At 40.9% G+C, this 24108-nt stretch overlaps 1 protein-coding gene across 1 annotated transcript; it reads left to right on the top strand.

Moving 5' to 3' along the window:
• The first annotated feature begins 6390 nt into the window (after window positions 1–6390).
• LOC106058286 (uncharacterized) lies at window positions 6391–10566 on the top strand. The gene has a single exon (XM_013215678.2). It carries the CDS (start codon window positions 6391–6393, stop codon window positions 10564–10566), a length of 4176 nt encoding a protein of 1391 aa, XP_013071132.2.
• The last annotated feature ends 13542 nt before the right edge of the window (window positions 10567–24108 follow it).

Below are 24108 nucleotides of genomic sequence, written 5' to 3'. Positions count from 1 at the left end.
ATCTGTTTCAGTAGCCCAGCACAATGACCAACCGCCTTTACTTTTCTAACTAATGTCAGGTACCCATTAGAGCTGGGTGCACTCAGGGCACCAAACGATCCCAAGATAAAAAAAACCCAGTCGATTCAAACCCAGGACCCCAATTCGGAAGCCAAGCGCTTTATCACTCATCCACCGCACCTCCTCTATTTAGAGAGTACTTTCATTCATTTGTGCTGTAAAATATCTTTAGATATTTGTTTTAACAAGATTTCACTAAATTGGGAAACGTATACATTTAGAACATCTATTTCACGACTCACATAGTGTAGACTGACTCGACAATGTATCCTCAAGTCAGAGAGGACAATAAACAGAAGTCTACGACTCTCTCCTACAACTCACTTCTACAACTCTCTCCTACAACTCTCTTCTACAACTCACTTCTACAACTCACTTCTACAACTCAACTCACTTCTACAACTCACTTCTACAACTCTCTCCTACAACTCTCTCCTACAACTCACTTCTACAACTCACTTCTACAACTCACTTCTACAACTCACTTCTACAACTCACTCCTACAACTCACTCCTACAACTCTCTCCTACAACTCTCTCCTACAACTCACTTCTACAACTCACTCCTACAACTCACTTCTACAACTCACTCCTACAACTCACTTCTACAACTCACTCCTACAACTCACTTCTACAACTCACTCCTAAAACTCACTCCTACAACTCACTTCTACAACTCACTTCTACAACTCACTCCTACAACTCACTTCTAAAACTCTCTCCTACAACTCTCTCCTACAACTCACTTCTACAACTCACTTCTACAACTCATTCCTACAACTCTCTCCTACAACTCTCTCCTACAACTCACTTCTACAACTCACTCCTACAACTTACTTCTACAACTCACTCCTACAACTCACTTCTACAACTCACTCCTACAACTCACTTCTACAACTCACTCCTACAACTCACTTCTACAACTCACTCCTACAACTCACTTCTACAACTCACTCCTACAACTCACTTCTACAACTCACTTCTACAACTCTCTCCTACAACTCACTTCTACAACTCACTTCTACAACTCACTCCTACAACTCACTCCTACAACTCACTTCTACAACTCACTTCTACAACTCACTTCTACAACTCTCTCCTACAACTCACTTCTACAACTCACTTCTACAACTCTCTCTTACAACTCACTTCTACAACTCACTTCTACAACTCACTTCTACAACTCACTCCTACAACTCACTTCTACAACTCACTTCTACAACTCACTTCTACAATTTTTTTGTGAATCCAACTTTTTGATCTACCTGCTTCCTTCAAAATATAAAAAAAAAATAGAAAAGGGGCGGGGTCGAAGGAGTGCCTTTGAGAAATATGAACTTTTAGAAATATGAACTTCCTACGTCTTGGGAATTAAACATTTGAGCAAAAACTGCACACGAGTGGCAAACTTTGGAACAAGGAGTTGATCTTTGTGGGAGTCGGAAGGGTTTTCAATTGAGTTCTCAGTAAGATGGCTTCAATTTAGATCAGCTCTGGGAGGGACTGCCAGGTTGTGCCACATGGGGTAGTACTGAAAATATAAGGAGGGGCTGCAGAGTGCACTCAAGTGACCTTACTGCGGGTGAGGGTAAGGGTTACGGCGTGCGCCGCTTTGAAAAAAAAAAAAAACGCAATTCTATTGCAAGCAAAGAGCTGGCGCGTGTCTCTGAACGTCTCCAGGGGAGGGCTTGGCGGGAAATATTTTCACGGATGGTGAACTCATAAAGTATGAAGTCATCCGACCTTCAGCTGAATAAATGCGTATGTATGTGTATGTCAGTGTAGGTGTGTGATGTATTAGGCGTGAGTGTTTATAGAGGAAGTGTAATTACGACATAAGTACCTTGGTACAGTGTGTTTGTGTGTGTCAAGTCTCTTAAGCGGAGACTTCGTAGTAACGGGGGGGGGGGGAATTACGCAGGAGTGGAACAGGAAACAAGGCATTACTTTAGTTCCAACAAATTCTCTCTCCCCCCCCCCCCCCCGCCCTTTCCAAGAGTTTGTGTGAGTGAGTGTAGCGCCAAACACATAGGACGGAGAGGGGGAGAGAAAGCCAAACATCTTTTAAACTGGAGAGCGGTGATGTGACCAATAGAGTATCCGCTTCATAGCATAAAGCAAATAACTTTGGTTGATCAACTGCTGAATTCATTTGTCACTTTTCTATTAGCACAGTTCATAGGCATTATTGAACATTCAAATGATGGAGCCCCGTTTTTAGAAATCGCACTTCTGAATGATATTACTTTTAATGTAGGTCCAGAAGTTAATGATCAAAGTTCTTGTATAAAGGCTAAAAAGGCTTATTGTATGTTCATATCACGCACAATTTTTTTTTAGACTCTAATTGTGGCACACGTTATTAAAGACATAATGTCAAGAATATGTCTTGAATATTTCGTGTCCATGGGCCGCCTCTGAGTTCGTGGCAGAACCAAATTGTCTTTGAAATGTTCCACAGTGTGGTCTAGCCACATCCTGTTCTGCCTCAAGGATCACCAATACATGTTATTGAGCTTCGTCAAGATCCACTGATACACCGACATGGTGTAAGCAGTGACTTCGTGACCTTGTAGGTGCATTCGGTGGCATGCAGTGCATTTTAGCTTTTGACCAGTCAACAGCTCGAAGGATTAAAATGTCAAGACACAAAACTACACGTAGATTAGCATCAGTCTCCCACTACACACCCCACACATACAAAACATGTTCAGTTTTCTATTCCGAACTTACAGAAAAGTTCATTCGAAACTTTTGTTTTTTATTTCTTTACTTTTTTCTTGTGTGTCAGTCAGACTTGAATCTGATTTTGGACGAAAAGCTGAAACCGTTTAAAAATGAAAATCTATTGATAGAGCTGACAGAGAGAGTTGACAACTGACACTAGTATATTATATCTGTATTGATAGAGCTGACAGAGAGAGTTGACAACTGACACTAGTATATTACATCTGTATTGATAGAGCTGACAGAGAGAGTTGACAACTGACACTAGTATATTACATCTGTATTGATAGAGCTGACAGAGACAGTTGACAACTGACACTAATATATTACATCTGTATTGATAGAGCTGACAGAGAGAGTTGACAACTGACACTAGTATATTACATCTGTATTGATAGAGCTGACAGAGAGAGTTGACAACTGACACTAGTATATTACATCTGTATTGATAGAGCTGACAGAGAGAGTTGACAACTGACACTAGTATATTACATCTGTATTGATAGAGCTGACAGAGAGAGTTGACAACTGACACAAGTATATTACATATGTATTGATAGAGCTGACAGAGAGAGTTGACAACTGACACTAGTACATCACAATAAAAACAAAAAGAGGATTACACACACTCACGCACAAACAAATGTATGTTTTTTAAGTGGTTGGTGTGTGTCTTGGAGCTGGGCAAATGAACCCAACGATCTGTCCAACGTATTATCAGTGGTTTGTTTTTCTAAACCATGCAAAGTAAATTAATGTCTTCCCGTGCCATCAAAGCACACACACACGTATACAGAACTCTATCACCGCCACTCGTTGATTAAGAAACATGAAAAGGACCAAGATGCCTGTGTGTAGTCGATCAATGAACTCTTTATGCTGTGTCTGTTCTATTTATGTGTATGTTTCTGTTGTGTTGTCTTTAAATGAGACAAAAGTCTATGTAATCACAACAAATCTTCATAAGGATCAATAAAGCAGTTTTAGTCTTAGAGTTGATACTGCTATATCTAATGATACAATTATTAGCCTGAAATACTTTATGTTAAGATTTATTTTGGTCTTCCTCTCTCTATATTAAAAAAAAACAAACTTAAATGACTTAAGACTATATTTTTCTTGAAAATAATTTAGTTCATGTTCAATGTATGACAGACAGACAGACAGACACACAAAGTGATTAGGGCGACACTACAGACAAGAGGACAAAATTTTGATGCAGATTTAAAAAAAAAAAAAAAAAAGAAAACAGAACGCATTTATTTGGTTCATCCAGTACATTTGCTCGTGGTCTGGGTTTTCCCCTAGCGACAAGAGCCAGAGCCTAGATCAGTCGTTCTGTGTTTGTAAGTTGTGACCTGGAATGACCTGGATAAGGGGAGAACAAACTAGGCTTCCAATCAATCTTCTGTTTAGTATTGTGTGCCTTGTATTAGTTATTTACCGTGTTGCTCATTGGAAGGTCTATATTTAGGTCATTAGATTCCCGGGAATAATGTCCAGGTTTTAAAGATGGCAGAAAGGTTTGGGACCTGGAGAGAAATTAAAGAACAATCATAAAAACAAAGATTATCTAAGGGGAAAAAACGGAGAGAACATTGGAATATTTCTTAATACTGCAAGTTTTAACTCCCTTTTTCAAAATGAAATTAAATTAGTTAATTACCACTAATTGATTAATTAACTTGCGAATTTTTTAATTGGTTCATGTGTTGTCATTGACTATGAATAATTGTGCAAAATTTCCTCTCGATCCGAGAATTGATAGTGAGAAAACAAAACTTACAAAAGTTATACCAGACAGAATAATGAAGTGAGTTCATTTAAGCTTTGTAAAAACTGGACAAATGTATTGATATGTTTGTTGTGAAAGGATCTTGGTGTGTGTGTGTGTGTATGTCGCGGAGCATGAGTGTCACCCTTAAGTTACGCCCCTGTTCTGTACCTGTCCAGCGGTTGAATGGGTCAGCCTAGCGGGTAGCGAGAGGTCAGGAATGCAGAAGTCAGTAGAGCGGCTAGGCTGTTAGTGTAGGTTGTGAGGTAGAAACTAGAGAGGAAATAAAGTGCTGTATTCATAGAGAAGAAAGCTAGTCGAGTTTGTTACTTCAATGTTTTGTGGTGCATTAAAATTAGGTAGTCGTCACATGTTTGGTGGAGCAGCAGTTCGATCCAGCCCTACAGTGTCCACTGTTGGTATTTATAGTGTATAACGGTCGCCTTGTTCGGCACGCCAGGAATTAATATCTGGCTTTATTACACCGATAGTTGTCACACCCAGTCTAGCAAGTCTTGATACCTGCGTGTGAAATACCGGTACTTTGAATACACTGTATCTCATATCCATACGTATCTGACTTAGAAATAGGCCTATCTTGTGGCAGGAGTTCTGTATAGTTCCAAGGATATATAGCAGAGAAAAGCATTAGTCTACATTAGTCTACCTCTTAGAGTTGCAATTGTAGTACATCGTACATCGTTTACCATTGGACTGCATAGTGACGTCATCAATGCAACCTAGAAGACACTTTAACTAAAGCAGTGTCTGACATCTAAGACAATATTTCCATTTCCGTGTGGGTGAAACGTAGACAGATTCAAGCTGCAACCATTTAGACCAGTGTGAGTTCCTCGGACACATTGACAACTGTGTGTGTGTGTTCAAGGAGGAGAGACAGCAACATTGAAACATCCAGCAGCTAAGTAGCTTACCTTTCCTCGTTTTCAAAATTAACGTTAATATTTGGGGGTTTTGAGTATTGAGTTGAACATTCAGCTAATAGTTTTAATGTATGATGTGTAGATGTTGATTGTTTTATTGTATAGCTTGTTCTAGTGTGTGTTTATTGTCAGTAGAGAGTGTCCTAGGGTAAAGGGCGCATTGTCGTATCAAGCGCAAGACTCTCTTTTGATCATAAATACTTATATATTAGATGTGACAGGGTTGTGCATACATTCTGTTTACTCTAATCTTCTAGATCGCTAACATAAAATCTGTTTATTTTTGCCCTGTGTCTATATGGATGAAAGTTTGACAGTACCTATTTTATCGTGCCTTATTTCATCAAAAAAAAAATCAACTCCCAATTAGCTGTAGAGTAGTGTAAAGGACGTATTGCTGTAGCCCTTGTAGTGGGTAAGTATTTCCATTGCCAGGTTACTAGTTCAATCATTTTTATTTTAGCTTTGAGGTGTTGGCGGTGTTGACATGGAGAAAACTATTAGTGAAGTTGAGAAAGTAGAAAGATATTATGCGTTGGGAGAGAGAAGAGGGTTATCGGGAACAGAGCTTGACCAGTGGGTGCAGAATTGCCTAGACCAGGAAAGTGAACGAGCAAAACGTGAGGCAGATAGGAAAGATAAGCAAGCAGAGGCGGAAAGAAAAGAAAGAGAAGCAGAGGCGGATAGAAAAGAAAGAGAAGCAGAGGCGGAAAGAAAAGAAAGAGAAGCAGAGGCGGATAGAAAAGAAAGAGAAGCAGAGGCGGATAGGAAGCAGCAGTTAGAAAAAATTAAATTGGAAAATGAGCATAAACTGAATTTAGAAAAACTAAAAGGCCAACAAGGAACTAGTGAAAAAACAGTAAGTAAAGAGGGAAGTAATACAGACATGCCAGGAGAAGAAAGAAATAAGACGGACATGCTAGGACGTAGTAGCCGACTATTTGAAAAAATTCCCAAATTTGACGAACAAATAGATAACCTAGATTCTTATATACGTAGATTTGAGACCATAGCGATATCCACAGACACCCGACAGGAACTTTGGGGACCGCAACTACTGACATTAATAGGGGGTAAAGGGCTAGATGCATGTCAGACCCTGACTGAATCAGGCATGAAAGATTATAAGACATTAAAAAAGACTTTACTGGAATTCTACGACTTTACAGAAGACGGTTACAGACGAAGATACTACGCTACGAAACCCAAAGACGGACAGGATTTTAAAGTTTTTGTTAATGATCTGACAACGACATTCGATAAATGGTTTGACGCGACCGGTCTAGACAAAACTTTTAGTAAGCTCAAAGAGTTCCTCTTAATAGACAGAGTACTAACTTTGTGTGACGGACAATTATTTGGATTTATACAAGAAAGACAACCCCGAGATCTCAAAAGTTTGACAGAACTGTGTCAAAGGTATATGGCTGCTCATCCGGACAAACGAGTAACTTGCCAGACTGAGCAACCTGACATTGTATTTGCCACTAGAAATGTATCGAATATACAAGTGGGGCAGCGTTCTCGACCCACACTTAGGCAACAGAATGATGGCATGAGGCCTAGGAGTCTGTCCACTATAGAATCAAGGCGCTGTTTTGAATGTGGCACGTACGGACATATAGCCAGAAACTGTAACAATAGTCGACAGAGAAATAGGGGAGGAAGAGGAGGCCTGCATCAACAAGCGGGGTACAGATCAGATTACAATAACAGAGCCTATGTTGCAGTGCTTAACAAGGGTGATGGGGAAGTTACTTGTTTCACTACGCTTGTAGGAGAGAAGAGAGCCTTGACTATCAGGGATACGGGAGCAACACTAATCGCAGTCAGAGATACATTTGTCGAGAAAGACCAATATACAGGGACCTGGAAGCAGGTTGAGGTCTTTGGAGGACAAAGGTACAGCTGGCCGGTGGCTAAAGTGATTGTAAATACACCGTATGTGAAAGGAGAGGTGATGGCTGTAGTTTTTAAAGATGGCCCATATGATTTGATCATAGGTAACATACATTCACGAATGCCACATTTGGGAAAAGGTGAAATCAACAAATGGTGCAGAGAAGAAGTCCTATTAATGGAGACCAGACAACAAGCTAGACAAAGACAGAGAGAGGAGACTGAAGCAAAAACTTTGATTAGTGACCACGGCATAATGGAGAACGCAACAGATATGTCTCTAGAAGAAAATGGCAGTGTGATTCGGGAGTCTCATAGTGAGAGTCAAATGTGGTCGCCAGAGGAGTTTCAAGAAGGGCAGAGGTCCGATCCGTCACTAGAGAAAATATTTAAATTTGCCAAAGAGAAATCCGTGGTGAAGTCGAAAACAACGGAACATTCGTTTCTGATAAAAAACAACACGTTGGTACGGAAATATACAGATACAAAGGGGGAGCTAATACAGCTTGTGGCGCCACAAAAATATAGACCCAAAATTTTGCATCAAGCCCATGACTTGTCAGTCGCAGGTCATTTGGGTATATTAAAGACAAAACAAAGAATCCAGACAGCCTTCTACTGGCCCAATATGACTAAGGATGTAACAAATTATGTTAGGTCATGTCAGGTTTGTATGCTTAAAGACAAACGACCACCAAGACAGGCTCCATTACAGCGAACAGATCTAGCGGAGAAACCCTTTGAGAAAATAGCCATTGATATAGTGGGACCAATGAACCCAATGTCAGCCAGGGGCCATCGATACATTCTCACAGTAGTTGATCTCGCTACCAGGTGGCCAGAAGCTATTCCTCTGAAGTCCACAACTGCTGATGATATCACGTCGGCATTGATTATGTTGTTCGCTAGAACGGGGCTCCCAGATACCATTCTCTCAGACAGAGGACCCCAGTTCGTAGCAGAACTAACCAAGCAAATAACTGGCACACTAGGAATTCATCAAGTATTTACCTCACCATATTGCCCTCAGAGCAATGGGGTCTGTGAAAGACTGAATGGAACAATCAAAAGTATACTGAGTAAGGTGTCGTCCGAGAAACCAGAAAACTGGGATCTACTTCTTCCTTGCGTTTTGTTTGCGTATCGAGAAATACCGCAAACTTCCACAGGATTTTCACCCTTTGAGCTAGTATATGGAGCAAAGCCTAGGGGCCCTATAGACATTCTGAAAACTTTGGTGTACAAACAGAACATTGACCCCGACAGCCGCACCACGTACGAGAAAGTGATAGATCTCCGAAGCAGAATCGTCACTGCATGTCAGGCAGCGAGAGCGGCCCTAGAAGAAAGGGGGGAACTAGTTAGACAAAGAGTCAACAGAGGTCGAAAATTAAGACCTTTTAAAGCCGGGCAACAAGTTAGGGTTCTTCTCCCTTCAAAAACAAATAAATTGCAACTAGCATGGCAAGGGCCTTTTGCAGTCACGAAAAGGATATCCAATGTGGATTATGAAGTTGAAATTAGAGGGAAAAGAAAAATTTTTCACTCAAATATTCTTAGTGATTTTCACCTACGACCTTGCGAATTAGAACTGGCCAACGACAATGGTACAACTGAATCGGCATTGACAAGTGGCATAGCTCAAATAGCGTGTGCATTTCTTTGTGAAGAAAATGATGGAGATGACGTAGGTCCAGAATTACCGCTACTCCCAAGAGAAAAAGAAGACTGGCATGATGTCAAAATAGGAGCGGCACCACATGGAGTTAGAATGAAAATACTGGAGGTGTTAGAGTCTTTTAAAGACATATTAACTCCTACACCAGGAAGAACAACGACAATTAGACATGACATAAAGTTAACGTCGACAAAACCGATTAAGTTGCGGCCATATGACATCCCATTACATCACAGAGATGCAGTGCTAAAGGAAATACATGAGCTACTGGAAGAAGGAATCATCGAGAGATCGGACTCACCCTACTCAGCACCAATTATTATTGTAAGAAAAAAAAATAAGGACGAGATAAGATTATGCGTAGATTACCGTCACCTCAACAAAGTAACAGTGCCAGATTGTGAACCCATGCCAAATCCAGAAGATTTGTTTGTTAAGTTAGCACAAGCAAGAATTTTCAGCAAGTTAGATTTGTCTCGGGGATATTATCAGATACCCCTTACAGAAAGAGCGAAGCCACTCACCGCCTTCATCACGCCGTTTGGACTCTACCATTGGAACTACATGAGCTTTGGCCTCTCCAATGCACCGTCCACCTTCAACAAACTAGTTCGAAGAGTGCTTGAGGGTCGTACAGATGTTGTAGCTTATTTGGATGACATCTGCTTATTCCACAACAGTTGGGAGGAGCATGTAGAGGGCATACAATCCCTGCTATTGTTATTGAGACAGCATGGTTTGACGGCCAGACCCAGTAAGACAGAGGTTGGAATGGGCGAAATCCAATTTTTAGGGCACGTCGTTGGTAAAGGTCAATTAAAACCTGTCCATGGAACGGTGCAGAAAATTTTAGAGCTGAAGACGCCTACATCACTTAAAGAAGTGCGAGCTTTGATAGGTCTTTGCAACTATTATAGGAAGTTTATCCCAAATTTCGCGTCTTTGTTGGAACCTATCACTTCTTTAACGAGAACAAAGACTTACGGGAGAAACACAGACACAGAGCTCAGGACATCCAAGAAGCTCACATGGAATGATGAATGTGAGCAGGCCTTGCAGAACTTGAGACAGGCCTTTCAGATGGAACCTATTCTGAAATTGCCTGATGTATCAAAGCCTTTCACCCTTTTTACTGATGCCTCATCCGTTGGCTTAGGAGCCTGCCTTATGCAGGAAGTACATGGTGATTTACATCCAGTATTATATTCCAGCAGAAAACTGTCGGAAACAGAGAAAAGGTATGCAGTAATAGAAAGGGAATGTTTGGCAATTGTTTGGGTCATCAATAAGTTTTCCAAATACTTAGCAGGGGCACCATTTGTTCTGCACACTGACCATGCACCTCTTATAGCATTAAATACTAAGAAGATGACCAGTGCAAAACTGACACGTTGGGCTCTGAGTCTTCAGGGCTTTACGTTTCAAGTGGTACCGGTGCCTGGCAAGGGAAACGTTATTGCGGACACATTGTCGCGGAATGTCTAGAACAGTCCCTGGACGGTAAGTTCGTGTTCTTCTCCACCCTCCAAAGTCTAAGTGTAACTAAATAAGTTCATGATGTCCACGGTAAGTGTCTGAATGTTCAACTCTGGGTGGGAGAAATAAAATAAAAGTTCACTTTTTTTTTTATAAAGAGGAAAGGTAACTGCTTAATTTTGCTATATCATTCCATGTCAACTTACACACAACTCTACATATAAACAATGACTTTAACAACAACAAATTTCATTTTAACTATTGTTGAACAGTATCTCCTGATAACCCAGACAGCAACAAATGAAACCTCTATGACTTCCAACTTGAACTTCAAGACTACATAGGTACATTGTGTATAACAACATTGACGGGGATTTTCAATGTGCATTAACTTTCATGGACGACCCGCACATATTCAAATGGAAGTTGCTCTGAACGAAAAACATGAATGTCGTCAAGAGCTGATTTCATTGATGTTATTATGATTATTCTAATTCTTATTATTACATTTATTTCTTATTACTCTTTCATGAATTGCTTCCTTATGTTCTATGTCCTTTAATTTTTATGCGTATCTTGTCTTGTATCCTTATTCTCTTTTATTGTGTGATTCATACTTTATCTGAAATGTGTTCCTATTTTATAAATCACTTTCATAGGATAGTTAAAATGTTAGTTTTAGGATAGTTTGATGTGCTGTTGTACCAACAGCTTCTGAAAGGTGGGGGGAATGTTGTGAAAGGATCTTGGTGTGTGTGTGTGTGTATGTCGCGGAGCATGAGTGTCACCCTTAAGTTACGCCCCTGTTCTGTACCTGTCCAGCGGTTGAATGGGTCAGCCTAGCGGGTAGCGAGAGGTCAGGAATGCAGAAGTCAGTAGAGCGGCTAGGCTGTTAGTGTAGGTTGTGAGGTAGAAACTAGAGAGGAAATAAAGTGCTGTATTCATAGAGAAGAAAGCTAGTCGAGTTTGTTACTTCAATGTTTTGTGGTGCATTAAAATTAGGTAGTCGTCACAATGTTGGTAAATAGTCCAAAACGAGATCGAGGACACATCACTCCATTGGTGGCGCCTTCAAGTTTTGTCTCAGAACACCGAGTTCCTCGGCACCTTCCCTTTTTTTTTGTCAAAAGACTTTTAAACAATGCCGGTTTAAGATGAGTTGATGCCTTAAAATCTATTGGCACACCCCACCTCTAGAGTAACCCTCAGCCATTGCTGACAATAAGCCACTACCGCGTTCACGTTTTGTGAATAGATGCTAGTTGAGCCATTATGTTGACAGGCCTTGTACAACGACTGGTCTCGCTCCAAGCCAATGGGCTGCCTAAGCTCTATTATATATATATAGTCTGTGTTGCCTGTAGGTAAATCCAGCACTGGATGCAGTGAAGCATGCCCAGACTACATGGATGTGTGAGTAGGAAGACAATGTATGCACGGACCACACACACTCAGCGAAGAATGACTTTATTGCCAACTATCAACTCTATTAAATGTGCTGATTTTCATCTAACTAGGACACCTATTAGAAGAGTTGAACATAAGAGTCAGGTGAGGGCAAACATTGGGTTATCGGGTGCAAAGATCAAAGCGACATAGTAATAGCCATCGGCAGAAAGTTTTTTTTTTATAATTAAATGCTCGTCTAATATAATCAGTTCTATATATTGATATTACACCAGCGGTTTGCGCGGGTGAAGTGAGGTACATTTGTTTTTATCAATATTTATCAATATTTCAACTTAACTTAGATTCAGTCGATGGTCTTACTAGAAATGCCTATTTTCAAATCATTATTAGGATCAAATAGGAGAACTCTCAAGTTTAGAGCTGACTCCCCCTACCCGGGCAGCTACGCCTATGTTTTTAAACAATTAGAAATACATTAAGATGTTCATACCAGTTCATTACACTGAAAAAACACAACACTTTATATAATAAATGTCTAGCAAGGTGTTTAGATTACATCAATTTAGTTAACATCAGTATATCAATTCGTTATCAAGGTATCCATCAAATTAGGAAGACGTCTGGTGAAATGTAATTCAGCCAATGAGATTAGACTTACGAAATCATGGCACACTTTTGAACAACTTCAATTAAAAAGTTATCAATCACTAGCAATTTGCCACATTCGCTGTAAACATGTACAAGAATATCCTACAATGGAGAATTTTTTTACTTTTTTAAATTCATTTTTTGCAAACCTTCTTTACATGATTGAAATGTGGGTTGCCAATGTATCTAGGCCACTTGTAGAATGAATGCAGAATAATTGTTGACTCACTTTGCTTTCACTTCAGTAGGCGAACATTTTGTTCGACTCTAAATACAAAGATTGTGATTACATATCATTGAAACAAATGACTAAAATGCTCTTAGCAGACCTACACCATCTGACCTAAACAGACACACAATTATTTCTTACACACTCTTCCTAACTCCAGCAGGCCAGGGCACCTCATCTAATTTACTTGTATACTCAAGTCACCTCAATTAAGCTAGTTCTTACAAATGTGCTGCACAAAGACATTTTATTGTCTATCCCACTGTGTGGTACGTAGACCATCAGGGGTACGGGAAGAGTTTGAGGGAGTTTCGTGTTGCACCTCATTTAGTATGCTTATACCCATTTATTATGTTCAGTTAATACATTTACATATCAACGATTTTAAACCATATTTTTTATTATAATTTTATTATATATTTTTTATATTTATGGGGAAAGGGTTAGGGTTGAAATAGATGCCCTGATGGAGCCAAAAGTATGGTCGGATTAATAAAGGACTCTTAGCAAGAACTCAAAATGTTGCCCCAAATGCACATATTCTTGCCTTCATAGAGAGGCTTGGGCGGCACATAAGATGCCCACTGATCTGGAGAAGGCGAAAGCGTGAGAATCGTGAATTATATTTAAAAAAAATGTCTTTTGATTGCAACTGCTTTCTACGTCACTGTGTGAAGAAATAGGGAAGTAGTTATACCCAGCTGCTTTGTCATACCACCCAGATTTTTTTTTTTTTTTCCTAAGGATGTTTGTTAAAACAATGACATTTCTTTGCCTAATAATGATAAGTTGAGGCAATTGACAACAGAGAAACGTTGCCTGTGATGTCCCAAGAAGGAAGGCCACGGATTGTCGGAATGAAGGGGTGAGGGCAGAGACATATTTCCGTGAAACTTTTCTTGTTATGTGATCTCTAGATTCCAGTTAATCTGTCTAGATTTTTTTTTTTTTAAATTGGCTTAAACATAAACCTAAACATAAACATAAACCTGAACATAAACTAAAGTGGCTGCCAAAATATGTTGTCTGAAAAAAGTAAGTGTCATCTGATGTCAGGAATGTTGATGTCTAGGATGCTGCTGATGTAGAAAGTAAGTGTCATCTGGTGTCAGGAATGTTGATGTCTAGGATGCTGCTGATGTAGAAAGTAAGTGTCATCTGGTGTCAGGAATGTTGATGTCTAGGATGCTGCTGATGTAGAAAGTAAGTGTCATCTGGTGTCAGGAATGTTGATGTCTAGGATGCTGCTGATGTAGAAAGTAAGTGTCATCTGGTGTCAGGAATGTTGATGTCTAGGATGCTGCTGATGTAGAAAGTCATCTGATGTCAGGAATGTTGATGTCTAGGATGCTGCTGATGTAGAAAGTAAGTGTCATCTCGTGTCAGAAATGTTGATGTCTAGGATGATGCTGATGTAGAAAGTAAGTGTCATCTGGTGTCAGGAATGTTGATGTCTAGGATGATGCTGATGTAGAAAGTAAGTGTCATCTGGTGTCAGGAATGTTGATGTCTAGGATGCTGCTGATGTAGAAAGTAAGTGTAAGTGTCATCTGGTACAGGAACGTTGATGTCTAGGATGATGCTGATGTAGAAAGTCATCTGGTGTCAGGAATGTTGATGTCTAGGATGCTGCTGATGTAGAAAGTCATCTGGTGTCAGGAATGTTGATGTCTAGGATGCTGCTGATGTAGAAAGTAAGTGTCATCTGGTGTCAGGAATGTTGATGTCTAGGATGCTGCTGATTTAGAAAGTAAGTGACATCTGGTGTCAGGAATGTTGATGTCTAGGATGCTGCTGATGTAGAAAGTAATCTGGTGTCAGGAATGTTGATGTCTAGGATGCTGCTGATGTAGAAAGTCATCTGGTGTCAGGAATGTTGATGTCTAGGATGCTGCTGATGTAGAAAGTAATCTGGTGTCAGGAATGTTGATGTCTAGGATGCTGCTGATGTAGAAAGTCATCTGATGTCAGGAATGTTGATGTCTAGGATGCTGCTGATGTAGAAAGTAAGTGTCATCTGGTGTCAGGAATGTTGATGTCTAGGATGCTGCTAATGTAGAAAGTCATCTGCCCGATGGTGAGAAATATGTCGAGTGTCTACAGTACGGTGCTATAGACCAAATGACAGAATGTGTTACAGACAAGATAAGTTGTATGATGGTGTTCTGTGTGCTGTAGGATACAATGAGATGTGTGTGTCTGTGTGTACGCTGGTCTTTGAAAACGATATTGTGCATACCGGAAGGAATGATTGCATGAATGACAGAAGGAAGGTTGTGAAATGTCAAGCATGATGTTTTGTATCAATGTTAGTTGTAGGAAGGAATTAACTGACGAAATGTGTTCAATATACTTGAGCAATATACTTGAGCACTAGAGTTTAGGTTGGGTTTCTACCGCAAGGTTATATTGTAGAATAACGTATTACTCCTATTTGCTAATTAATTCAATGGGTCATTATGGGTCATATTCAAGCATGGGCGTAGCCAGGATTTTTTTTTGGGGGGGGGAACAGCCACCGCCCCCCCCCCCCGCCGAGGAAAAAAATTATATATATGTGTGTGTGTGTGTGTACATAATTAATCTTTATTACATTCTGACCCTTCATTCTTTCGGAAGACGTTTATTGTGCCCTAGAATAGATTCTTCCTGGAATTAGTGGAAAACTTGTAGACCCCCCGCCCTTGCAAGCAAGGGGGTCTGGGGGAGCGCTGCGAGCACTATTACTGGTATTGAAAGCCAACAAAATACATATTCTGAGGTATCTACAGTGCATTATCTTGCTATTAAAAAGTTTTATTTCAAAAACCTAATGTGCTATTCTTACTGACTTAGACCCTCTCGCGCCGTTCGGCGCATTTTCCGGCAAGCTGTTTCCGCAACTCTTATTTTGCGTAATTCATTTTGTCGGAGAACATGTCCCGCAAAACCTCATGCGACGCTCTGTCACAACCTTACTAAGGGTTCGACTCCCAGTTCGGCATATGATTTCTTTGATTTAGACCCGATCTCTATGATTGACTCCTAAAATCTGTCTTAGCCATCTTTGTTGAGCCACATTTAGTGTTTTTCAATTTCGGCAGAAGACTATTCACACTTTATTAATGGAGCCCAAGCCACTGGTAGAAATTTGTAATCTTTCTTGACTACGTTCTTGGAATTACATGCCTGTATTTCGTTTTAGATTTTATATCGAAAAGGAAAGTTTTTTCGTCAAAATCATCTGTTGAAGGGTTTTAATTGAAAACCCCATTTAGCTACGATCATAGAATTCGGTGACTGTAGTTTGCTTTAAAATAATATTGAAGAGAGAGGCTTCCAACTCTAAACGCTCTGTAGGGGAATTTTAAACTCAAAACCGTCTGGAGGGGTTTTAAACTTTAAAGAAAAAGCCATCTGGAGGAGGGGGATTTAAACTCAAAACCCCCTTTGGCTACGCTGATAGCATTTTGAGTGCGTAATGTGCTTTTTTTTAAATATTGAAGAGGTAGTTTTCAGCTTCAAACCCCGCTGGCAGGGGGTTTTAAACTCAAAACCCCTTTGGCTACACTCATAGATTTTATAGTGTGTAATTTGCTTTTTTTTAAAATATTGAATAGGTACTTTTTAGCTTCAAACCCCAACTGGAAAAGGGGGGGGGAGAAATTAAACTCAAAACCCCTTTGGCTTCGCTCATAGAATTTTGAGTGTGTAATTTGCTTTTTTTTATATTGAAGTGGGGGTTTATCGAAAATTTTGGAGGGGGGTTTAAAATAGAAATCTTCCTTAACTGTGCTGTTGGAATTTGGGGATTGTTGTTTGCATTTGTTTGTTTTGTTTTATACAAGAGGGGGATTTAACTGCAAAAACCTCTGGTAGGGGGTTTAAAACTCAAAGCCCCTGGTAGGGGGTTTTAAACTCAAAACCCCCTGGTAGAGGGATTTGTATCTCAAAACCCCCTGATAGGGGTTTTTTAAATCTCAAAACCCCCCGGTAGGGGGTTTTAAACTCAAAACCCTCTGGTAGAGGATTTTTAACTCAAAACCCCCTCGTCTGTGCTGTGGTAAGTGATGATTTAGTATTAAAATCTCACCTAAAATAAACAAAATGAAAGCAAAAATCTGTCACTTAATTCCGCCCCCCCCCTGCGGGGGGGGGGATTTCATTTGGGGGGGGGTTTGAACCCCAAACCCCCCCGGCTACGCCCATGGGTCATATGCATTTCAATATAAAATGATTGCAATAGTAGGTTCGATTTGATATCGCTTCATGCATGCACACTCTTTTGACCTTGATTGTAATTGACACCCACGCGCTTCTATATCCAAGTGGCACTACAGCCCATGGAGTGCCGTGGCCTGCTTCAACATAACCTTTCCATTCAGATCTCTCCACGGTTTTTCGTCTAACCTTAGTGTTACCCAAATCGTGTTCCGCGGAACCCTAGTGTTAATCGAGACCGGAATAGGTTTTCTCGAGACCGGAATAGGTGTTCCTCGAGACCGGAATAGGTGTTCCTCGAGACCGGAATAGGTGTTCCTCGAGACCGGAATAGGTGTTCCTCGAGACCGGAATAGGTGTTCCTCGAGACCGGAATAGGTGTTCCTCGAGACCGGAATAGGTGTTCCTCGAGACCGGAATAGGTGTTCCACGAACTACTGGAACAATGAACTGGTAGACCACCACGTCAATCAATCTCTCTAAAAAAACAACATCAAATTGTTGCAACCTCAGAATGTGCGAAGTGTTCCCTGAAGGAAAAAGTTTGGGAAACACTGATGCCTGAACTCTTAGCCGTTGTAGATCTGCGTCTACGAGTCTACGTCATCAACCCGTCGTTTTGGTCGTCTGCTTTGGGGGTTTGAGAAATACATTTCATAATATCAACAATTTATTAAATCTTTTTATTCAATAGAAGGGAGAGACAGACAGAGAGAGAGAGAGAGAGAGAGAGAGAGCGATAGTAATCCTATCTTTAGACCCTGGTTTGTTTGTTAGTGGTTGCTGTGGTCCTACTACCTTCTTAAGCGTTGATCATCGCCTTCCTCTATCTAACCCTAAACCTAGTGTGATGATCGCCTTCCTCTATCTAACCCTAAACCTAGTGTGATCATCGCCTTCCTCTATCTAACCCTAAACCTAGTGTGATCATCGCCTTCCTCTATCTAACCCTAAACCTAGTGTGATGATCGCCTTCCTCTATCTAACCCTAAACCTAGTGTGATGATCGCCTTCCTCTATCTAACCCTAAACCTAGTGTGATCATCGCCTTCCTCTATCTAACCCTAAACCTAGTGTGATGATCGCCTTCCTCTATCTAACCCTAAACCTAGTGTGATGATCGCCTTCCTCTATCTAACCCTAAACCTAGTTAACTAACCAAGTGGAATGTATTTTCTTCGTTATCATCTCTACTCAGAACTGTGACGACATTGGGTGTTTACCATCTAGAGTCAAGGTGCTACTAAAGTTAAATGTTTACCATCTAGATTCAAGGTGCTACTAAAGTTAAATGTTTACCATCTAGATTCAAGGTGCTACTAAAGTTAAATGTTTACCATCTAGATTCAAGGTGCTACTAAAGTTAAATGTTTACCATCTAGAGTCAAGGTGCTACTAAAGTTAAATGTTTACCATCTAGAGTCGAGGTGCTACTAAAGTTAAATGTTTACCATTTAGACACAGCAACGAAGTTAAATGTTTACCACTTGTACAGCGTATTTACATGCACTTTACACGATGTGGCTGTAAAGACTTCTGTCACTACCCAGTCAGACGAAAATAAAACAATTCACTTAACAAAACTACTTAGAATACATTGACTAGGGTCATCAAACATTGAAACAAAACACTTTTGATGCGATTTATTGTCAGCACCTGAACAGCTCCGTAGACATGGCGGGCATAACATGTGTTGATATCTTTTTCATATAATTTTAAACAATAAAAAAAAACTACTTTGCAGATATCCACCTAGTAACTACTTCTCAATTCAGAAAGAACTGATCTATATAATCTACTCTGTTTTTTTCAATGGAGACTTCGAATAAAAGATTTTTTTTAAAAAGTTTTCCAAGAGTGCTACTGTTACATAAATTGGGCCATCAAGAGAACATAACTCTTGTGTCTACTGAGTTACCTAACCTGTCACAGGCTATAATTAGAACGAGCGACCTTGAACGTAATGAGGCTTGCCAACAGGGGATGGGGGGAGGGGAGGGTTACCAGGCCTGCTTACGTCTTGCCTAAAAATAGAATCAGCCTTCTAGCGCTTCTCTCGCCCCCTCCCCCTGAGCTGAGGTCACGTCCACAACAACTAAATAGTTTTTTTTTTTTTCATTGCATGTCAATACTTGCAGTAGTGCATCCGTCAATTCTCTAACAGCTCCTGAGTGTCAACCATACACTATCTAATCCTATAGTTACTACTAATAACGAAGGAGTGGTTTGTTTCCATATGGCAGCGTGGCTTGACTGTCATCCAGTTTATTTACAGTCAACATTGGTTTATGGCGTACAGTATTTTTTCCAAAGGTTAATTAAAAATTATTTGCACAAAAATATTAAATATGTTAATTTTTTAAAAGACCTTTTGATTTAATGGCAGGTTGTGGTGTATCCGATGCCCGTCTCTGAGTAATCACCACACACACACACGTCCTAGCCCCTTCATTTGACATCTCAACGACAACAACAACAAATCTGTGTTGATATCTGGACAACCTTGGAAACTGCAACAAATTATGGAAAGCCTCGGGGGAATACAGATCAGTTTTTTTTTGCTTGGGATTTTCTACTAGATCTATTTACAACTTCTATTTAAACATTTCTTTTTTTTTTTTTTTTTTAAAGTTTTCTGTTAAAACATTACTCTTTATACATTTTCCTTAAATTTCAATGAAGCTAAATCCACCACCTAGCGTATAACGTAAAAGCCTTTTTTGTATATGTGTTTTTATACCTAGATTTATGTTGTTTTGATTTGAATGAACTTGAGTGGAACTATTGATGCCGATGATATAAGTACAATTGCACAAGTGTGTGTGTGTTTGGGGGGGGGGGGGTGAAACACGCGTGTGTGTGTGTGTGTGCGTGTGTGTGTGTCTAAGGTGGTGTTTTGTTAAAGTGGTAAGGTGGTGTTTTGTTAAAGTGGTTGCTGTACGTGTGTGGGTGGGGGTCGCACTGCTTGACTTCTGCTGTACCTACCGTGGTATAGAAATAGGTCAGTGCGCAGTAGTCCTTGCAGTCCTGCACATAAAAATATGTCCATATTGACTCAAGGTCAGTTTCCGGTGCACTGGTTTCCTGTTGGTATTAGGATGACTAAGAATGTGGACTGCTAGATTTAAAAACTGGACACTACAGTTAGCCCACACGGGATGGAAATGGTGTGGACTGCTAGATTTAAAAACTGGACACTACAGTTAGCCCACACGGGATGGAAATGGTGTGGACTGCTAGATTTCAAAACTGGACACTACAGTTAGCCCACACGGGATGGAAATGGTGTGGACTGCTAGATTTAAAAACTGGACACTCCAGTTAGCCCACACGGGATGGAAATGGTGTGGACTGCTAGATTTAAAAACTGGACACTACAGTTAGCCCACACGGGATGGAAATGGTGTGGACTGCTAGATTTAAAAACTGGACACTACAGTTAGCCCACACGGGATGGAAATGGTGTGGACTGCTAGATTTAAAAACTGGACACTACAGTTAGCCCACACGGGATGGAAATGGTGTGGACTGCTAGATTTAAAAACTGGACACTACAGTTAGCCCACACGGGATGGAAATGGTGTGGACTGCTAGATTTAAAAACTGGACACTACAGTTAGCCCACACGGGATGGAAATGGTGTGGACTGCTAGATTTAAAAACTGGACACTACAGTTAGCCCACACGGGATGGAAATGGTGTGGACTGCTAGATTTAAAAACTGGACACTACAGTTAGCCCACACGGGATGGAAATGGTGTGGACTGCTAGATTTAAAAACTGGACACTACAGTTAGCCCACACGGGATGGAAATGGTGTGGACTGCTAGATTTAAAAACTGGACACTACAGTTAGCCCACACGGGATGGAAATGGTGTGGACTGCTAGATTTAAAAACTGGACACTACAGTTAGCCCACACGGGATGGAAATGGTGTGGACTGCTAGATTTAAAAACTGGACACTACAGTTAGCCCACACGGGATGGAAATGGTGTGGACTGCTAGATTTAAAAACTGGACACTCCAGTTAGCCCACACGGGATGGAAATGGTGTGGACTGCTAGATTTAAAAACTGGACACTCCAGTTAGCCCACACGGGATGGAAATGGTGTGGACTGCTAGATTTAAAAACTGGACACTCCAGTTAGCCCACACGGGATGGAAATGGTGTGGACTGCTAGATTTCAAAACTGGACACTCCAGTTAGCCCACACGGGATGGAAATGGTGTGGACTGCTAGATTTCAAAACTGGACACTACAGTTAGCCCACACGGGATGGAAATGGTGTGGACTGCTAGATTTAAAAACTGGACACTACAGTTAGCCCACACGGGATGGAAATGGTGTGGACTGCTAGATTTCAAAACTGGACACTCCAGTTAGCCCACACGGGATGGAAATGGTGTGGACTGCTAGATTTAAAAACTGGACACTACAGTTAGCCCACACGGGATGGAAATGGTGTGGACTGCTAGATTTAAAAACTGGACACTACAGTTAGCCCACACGGGATGGAAATGGTGTGGGCTGGATAGAGAGGGGAGACCATCCCATCAAAGGGACGTCATCAGAAACTTTCAGCAATGAATAAGTCTAGCTACTGGGCTCAACGATACGTATGTAATCATTTACTGCTGCCTATTAGAAGCAAGACATTTAATGTCACATCACAGAGGAACACAATAACATTCATAAAATGGTTCTAACCATCTCCATTTACTTTCGTGTGAATATCTATATCTATTGTTTAATCAAGCAGTTACTAATTTGTAATACGCAGCAAAGCCCCTTCATTCTCTGATATAATTAAATTATTCTTTGTTTTATTATTGTTGTTGTGTTTGTTCATCAAGCAATGCTCTAACAATAACACACGTGGGATGTCATACTTGTCATTAGTATCTGGACTTTATACATTCACAATGTTCTTCTCGGTCGAAGGTTGATAAAATTGCGTATTAAGCTTTAGGTTTCACTGTATTGAATGGATCGCGTTCAGAACTGTCTACGCAAGACATAACAGGATTCGAGATACGCCAGACATGATTCGAGGAGTTTCTTCGCTTGAAAACTTCACCAGGCCTGGAGTGCAAAGTTGACCAGAGATGTTGACACAGTCTATTTGTGTATGTGTTTCCGCCTGGGGTTTCTTGTTTATTGTCATGCATGTACGTTACGTGTCTGGGCTCTGTGCCAGATCACTGTCAGACGCCAGTGCCACATGACAAATGCAATGACACGAGTGGGTTAAACTTGGACACGATGTGTAGCAAATTGTGCCTTCTTCCCCAACTGTTACATTTATGTGAGTGTGTGTATGTGTGTGTGTGTGAGTGTGTGTGTGAGTGTGTGGTCATTTACATCCCTACCACACTAGTATAAGCAAGAGTTGTAGCCCTTGAGACATGCTGTGTAACACTGGGGGGACATCAGAATGGCTAATGCAAGTGACATTTCAGAACCGTCTCCCCACTGTAGATCTAAACAATCGGCTCAATCCCCCCCCCCATCCCTCCTGCTCCAACAAATGATGCTCCAAGCCCTCCCGCTGTTAAAACATACATTGACACCTGTCTGAGGCTATATCTTAGACTCCCCTTTGACCTAGACCTAGATACTGACACGCTAAGAGACTGAGACGATAATAGCAAAGTTAAACACTCTCTCTGGACTGTCACGCTAAGAGCACATTTGAACACTCTCTTTCTCTCTCTCTCTCTCTGGACTGTCACGCTAAGAGCACATTTGAACACTCTCTTTCTCTCTCTCTCTCTCTGGACTGTCACGCTAAGAGCACATTTGAACACTCTCTCTCTCTCTCTAGACTGTCACGCTAAGAGCACATTTGAACACTCTCTTTCTCTCTCTCTCTCTCTCTCTGGACTGTCACGCTAAGAGCGCATTTGAACACTCTCTTTCTCTCTCTCTCTCTCTCTGGACTAATAGACGCTAAGAGCACAGTTGAACACTGTCTCTGGACTGTCACGCTAAAAGCACCAGTTAAACAGTCTCTTTCTCTCTCTCTCTCTCTGGACTGTCACGCTAAGAGCGCATTTGAACACTCTCTTTTTCTCTCTCTCTCTCTGGACTAATAGACGCTAAGAGCACAGTTGAACACTGTCTATGGACTGTCACGCTAAGAGCACCAGTTGAACACTGTTTCTTGACTGTCACGCTAAAAGCACAGTTGAATGCTGTCTCTGGACTGTCACGCTAAAATCACCAGCTGAATACTGTCTTTGTACTGTCACGCTAAAAGCACCAGCTGAATACTGTCATTGGACTGTCACGCTAAAAGCACAATTTGAATACTGTCTTTGTACTGTCACGCTAAAAGCATCAGTTGAATACTGTCTCTGGACTGTCACGCTAAAAGCACCAGCTGAATACTGTCATTGGACTGTCACGCTAAAAGCACAATTTGAATACTGTCTCTGGACTGTCACACTAAAAGCACCAGTTGAACAATGTCTCTGGACTGTCACGCTAAAAGCACCAGTTGAACACTGTCTCTGGGTTGTCACGCTAAAAGCACCAGTTGAATGGTATCTCTGGACTGTCACGCTAAAAGCACAGTTGAACACTGTCTCTGGACTGTCACGCTAAAAGCACCAATTTAACACTGTCTCTGGACTGTCACGCCAAAAGCACCAGTTGAATGCTGTCTCTGGACTGTCACGCTAAAAACACCAGCTGAATACTGTTTTTGGACTATCACGCTAAAAGCACCAGTTGAATACTGTCATTGGACTGTCACGCTAAAAGCACCAGCTGAATATTGTCATTGGACTGTCACGCTAAAAGCATTAGTTGAACACTGTCTCTGGACTGTCACGCTAAAAGCACCAGTTGAACACTGTCTCTGGACTGTCACGCTAAAAGCACAAGTTGAACACTGTCTCTGGACTGTCACGCTAAAAGCACCAGTTGAACACTGTCTCTGGACTATCACGCTAAAAGCACCAGTTGAACACTGTCTCTGGACTGTCACGCTAAAAGCACCAGTTGAACACTGTCTCTGGACTGTCACGCTAAAAGCACCAGTTGAACACTTCTCTGG

The sequence above is a fragment of the Biomphalaria glabrata genome, chromosome 5, assembly GCF_947242115.1.
Source record: "Biomphalaria glabrata chromosome 5, xgBioGlab47.1, whole genome shotgun sequence".
NCBI classification, from domain to species: Eukaryota; Metazoa; Mollusca; class Gastropoda; family Planorbidae; genus Biomphalaria; species Biomphalaria glabrata.
The sequence above is the reverse complement of the archived record's forward strand: the minus strand, read 5'-3'. Positions and strand labels throughout refer to the sequence as shown.

Excerpts from the sequence above, each read along its gene's own strand:
- LOC106058286 (XM_013215678.2), top strand. The coding sequence starts at position 6,391 with ATGCCAGGAGAAGAAAGAAATAAGACGGACATGCTAGGACGTAGTAGC.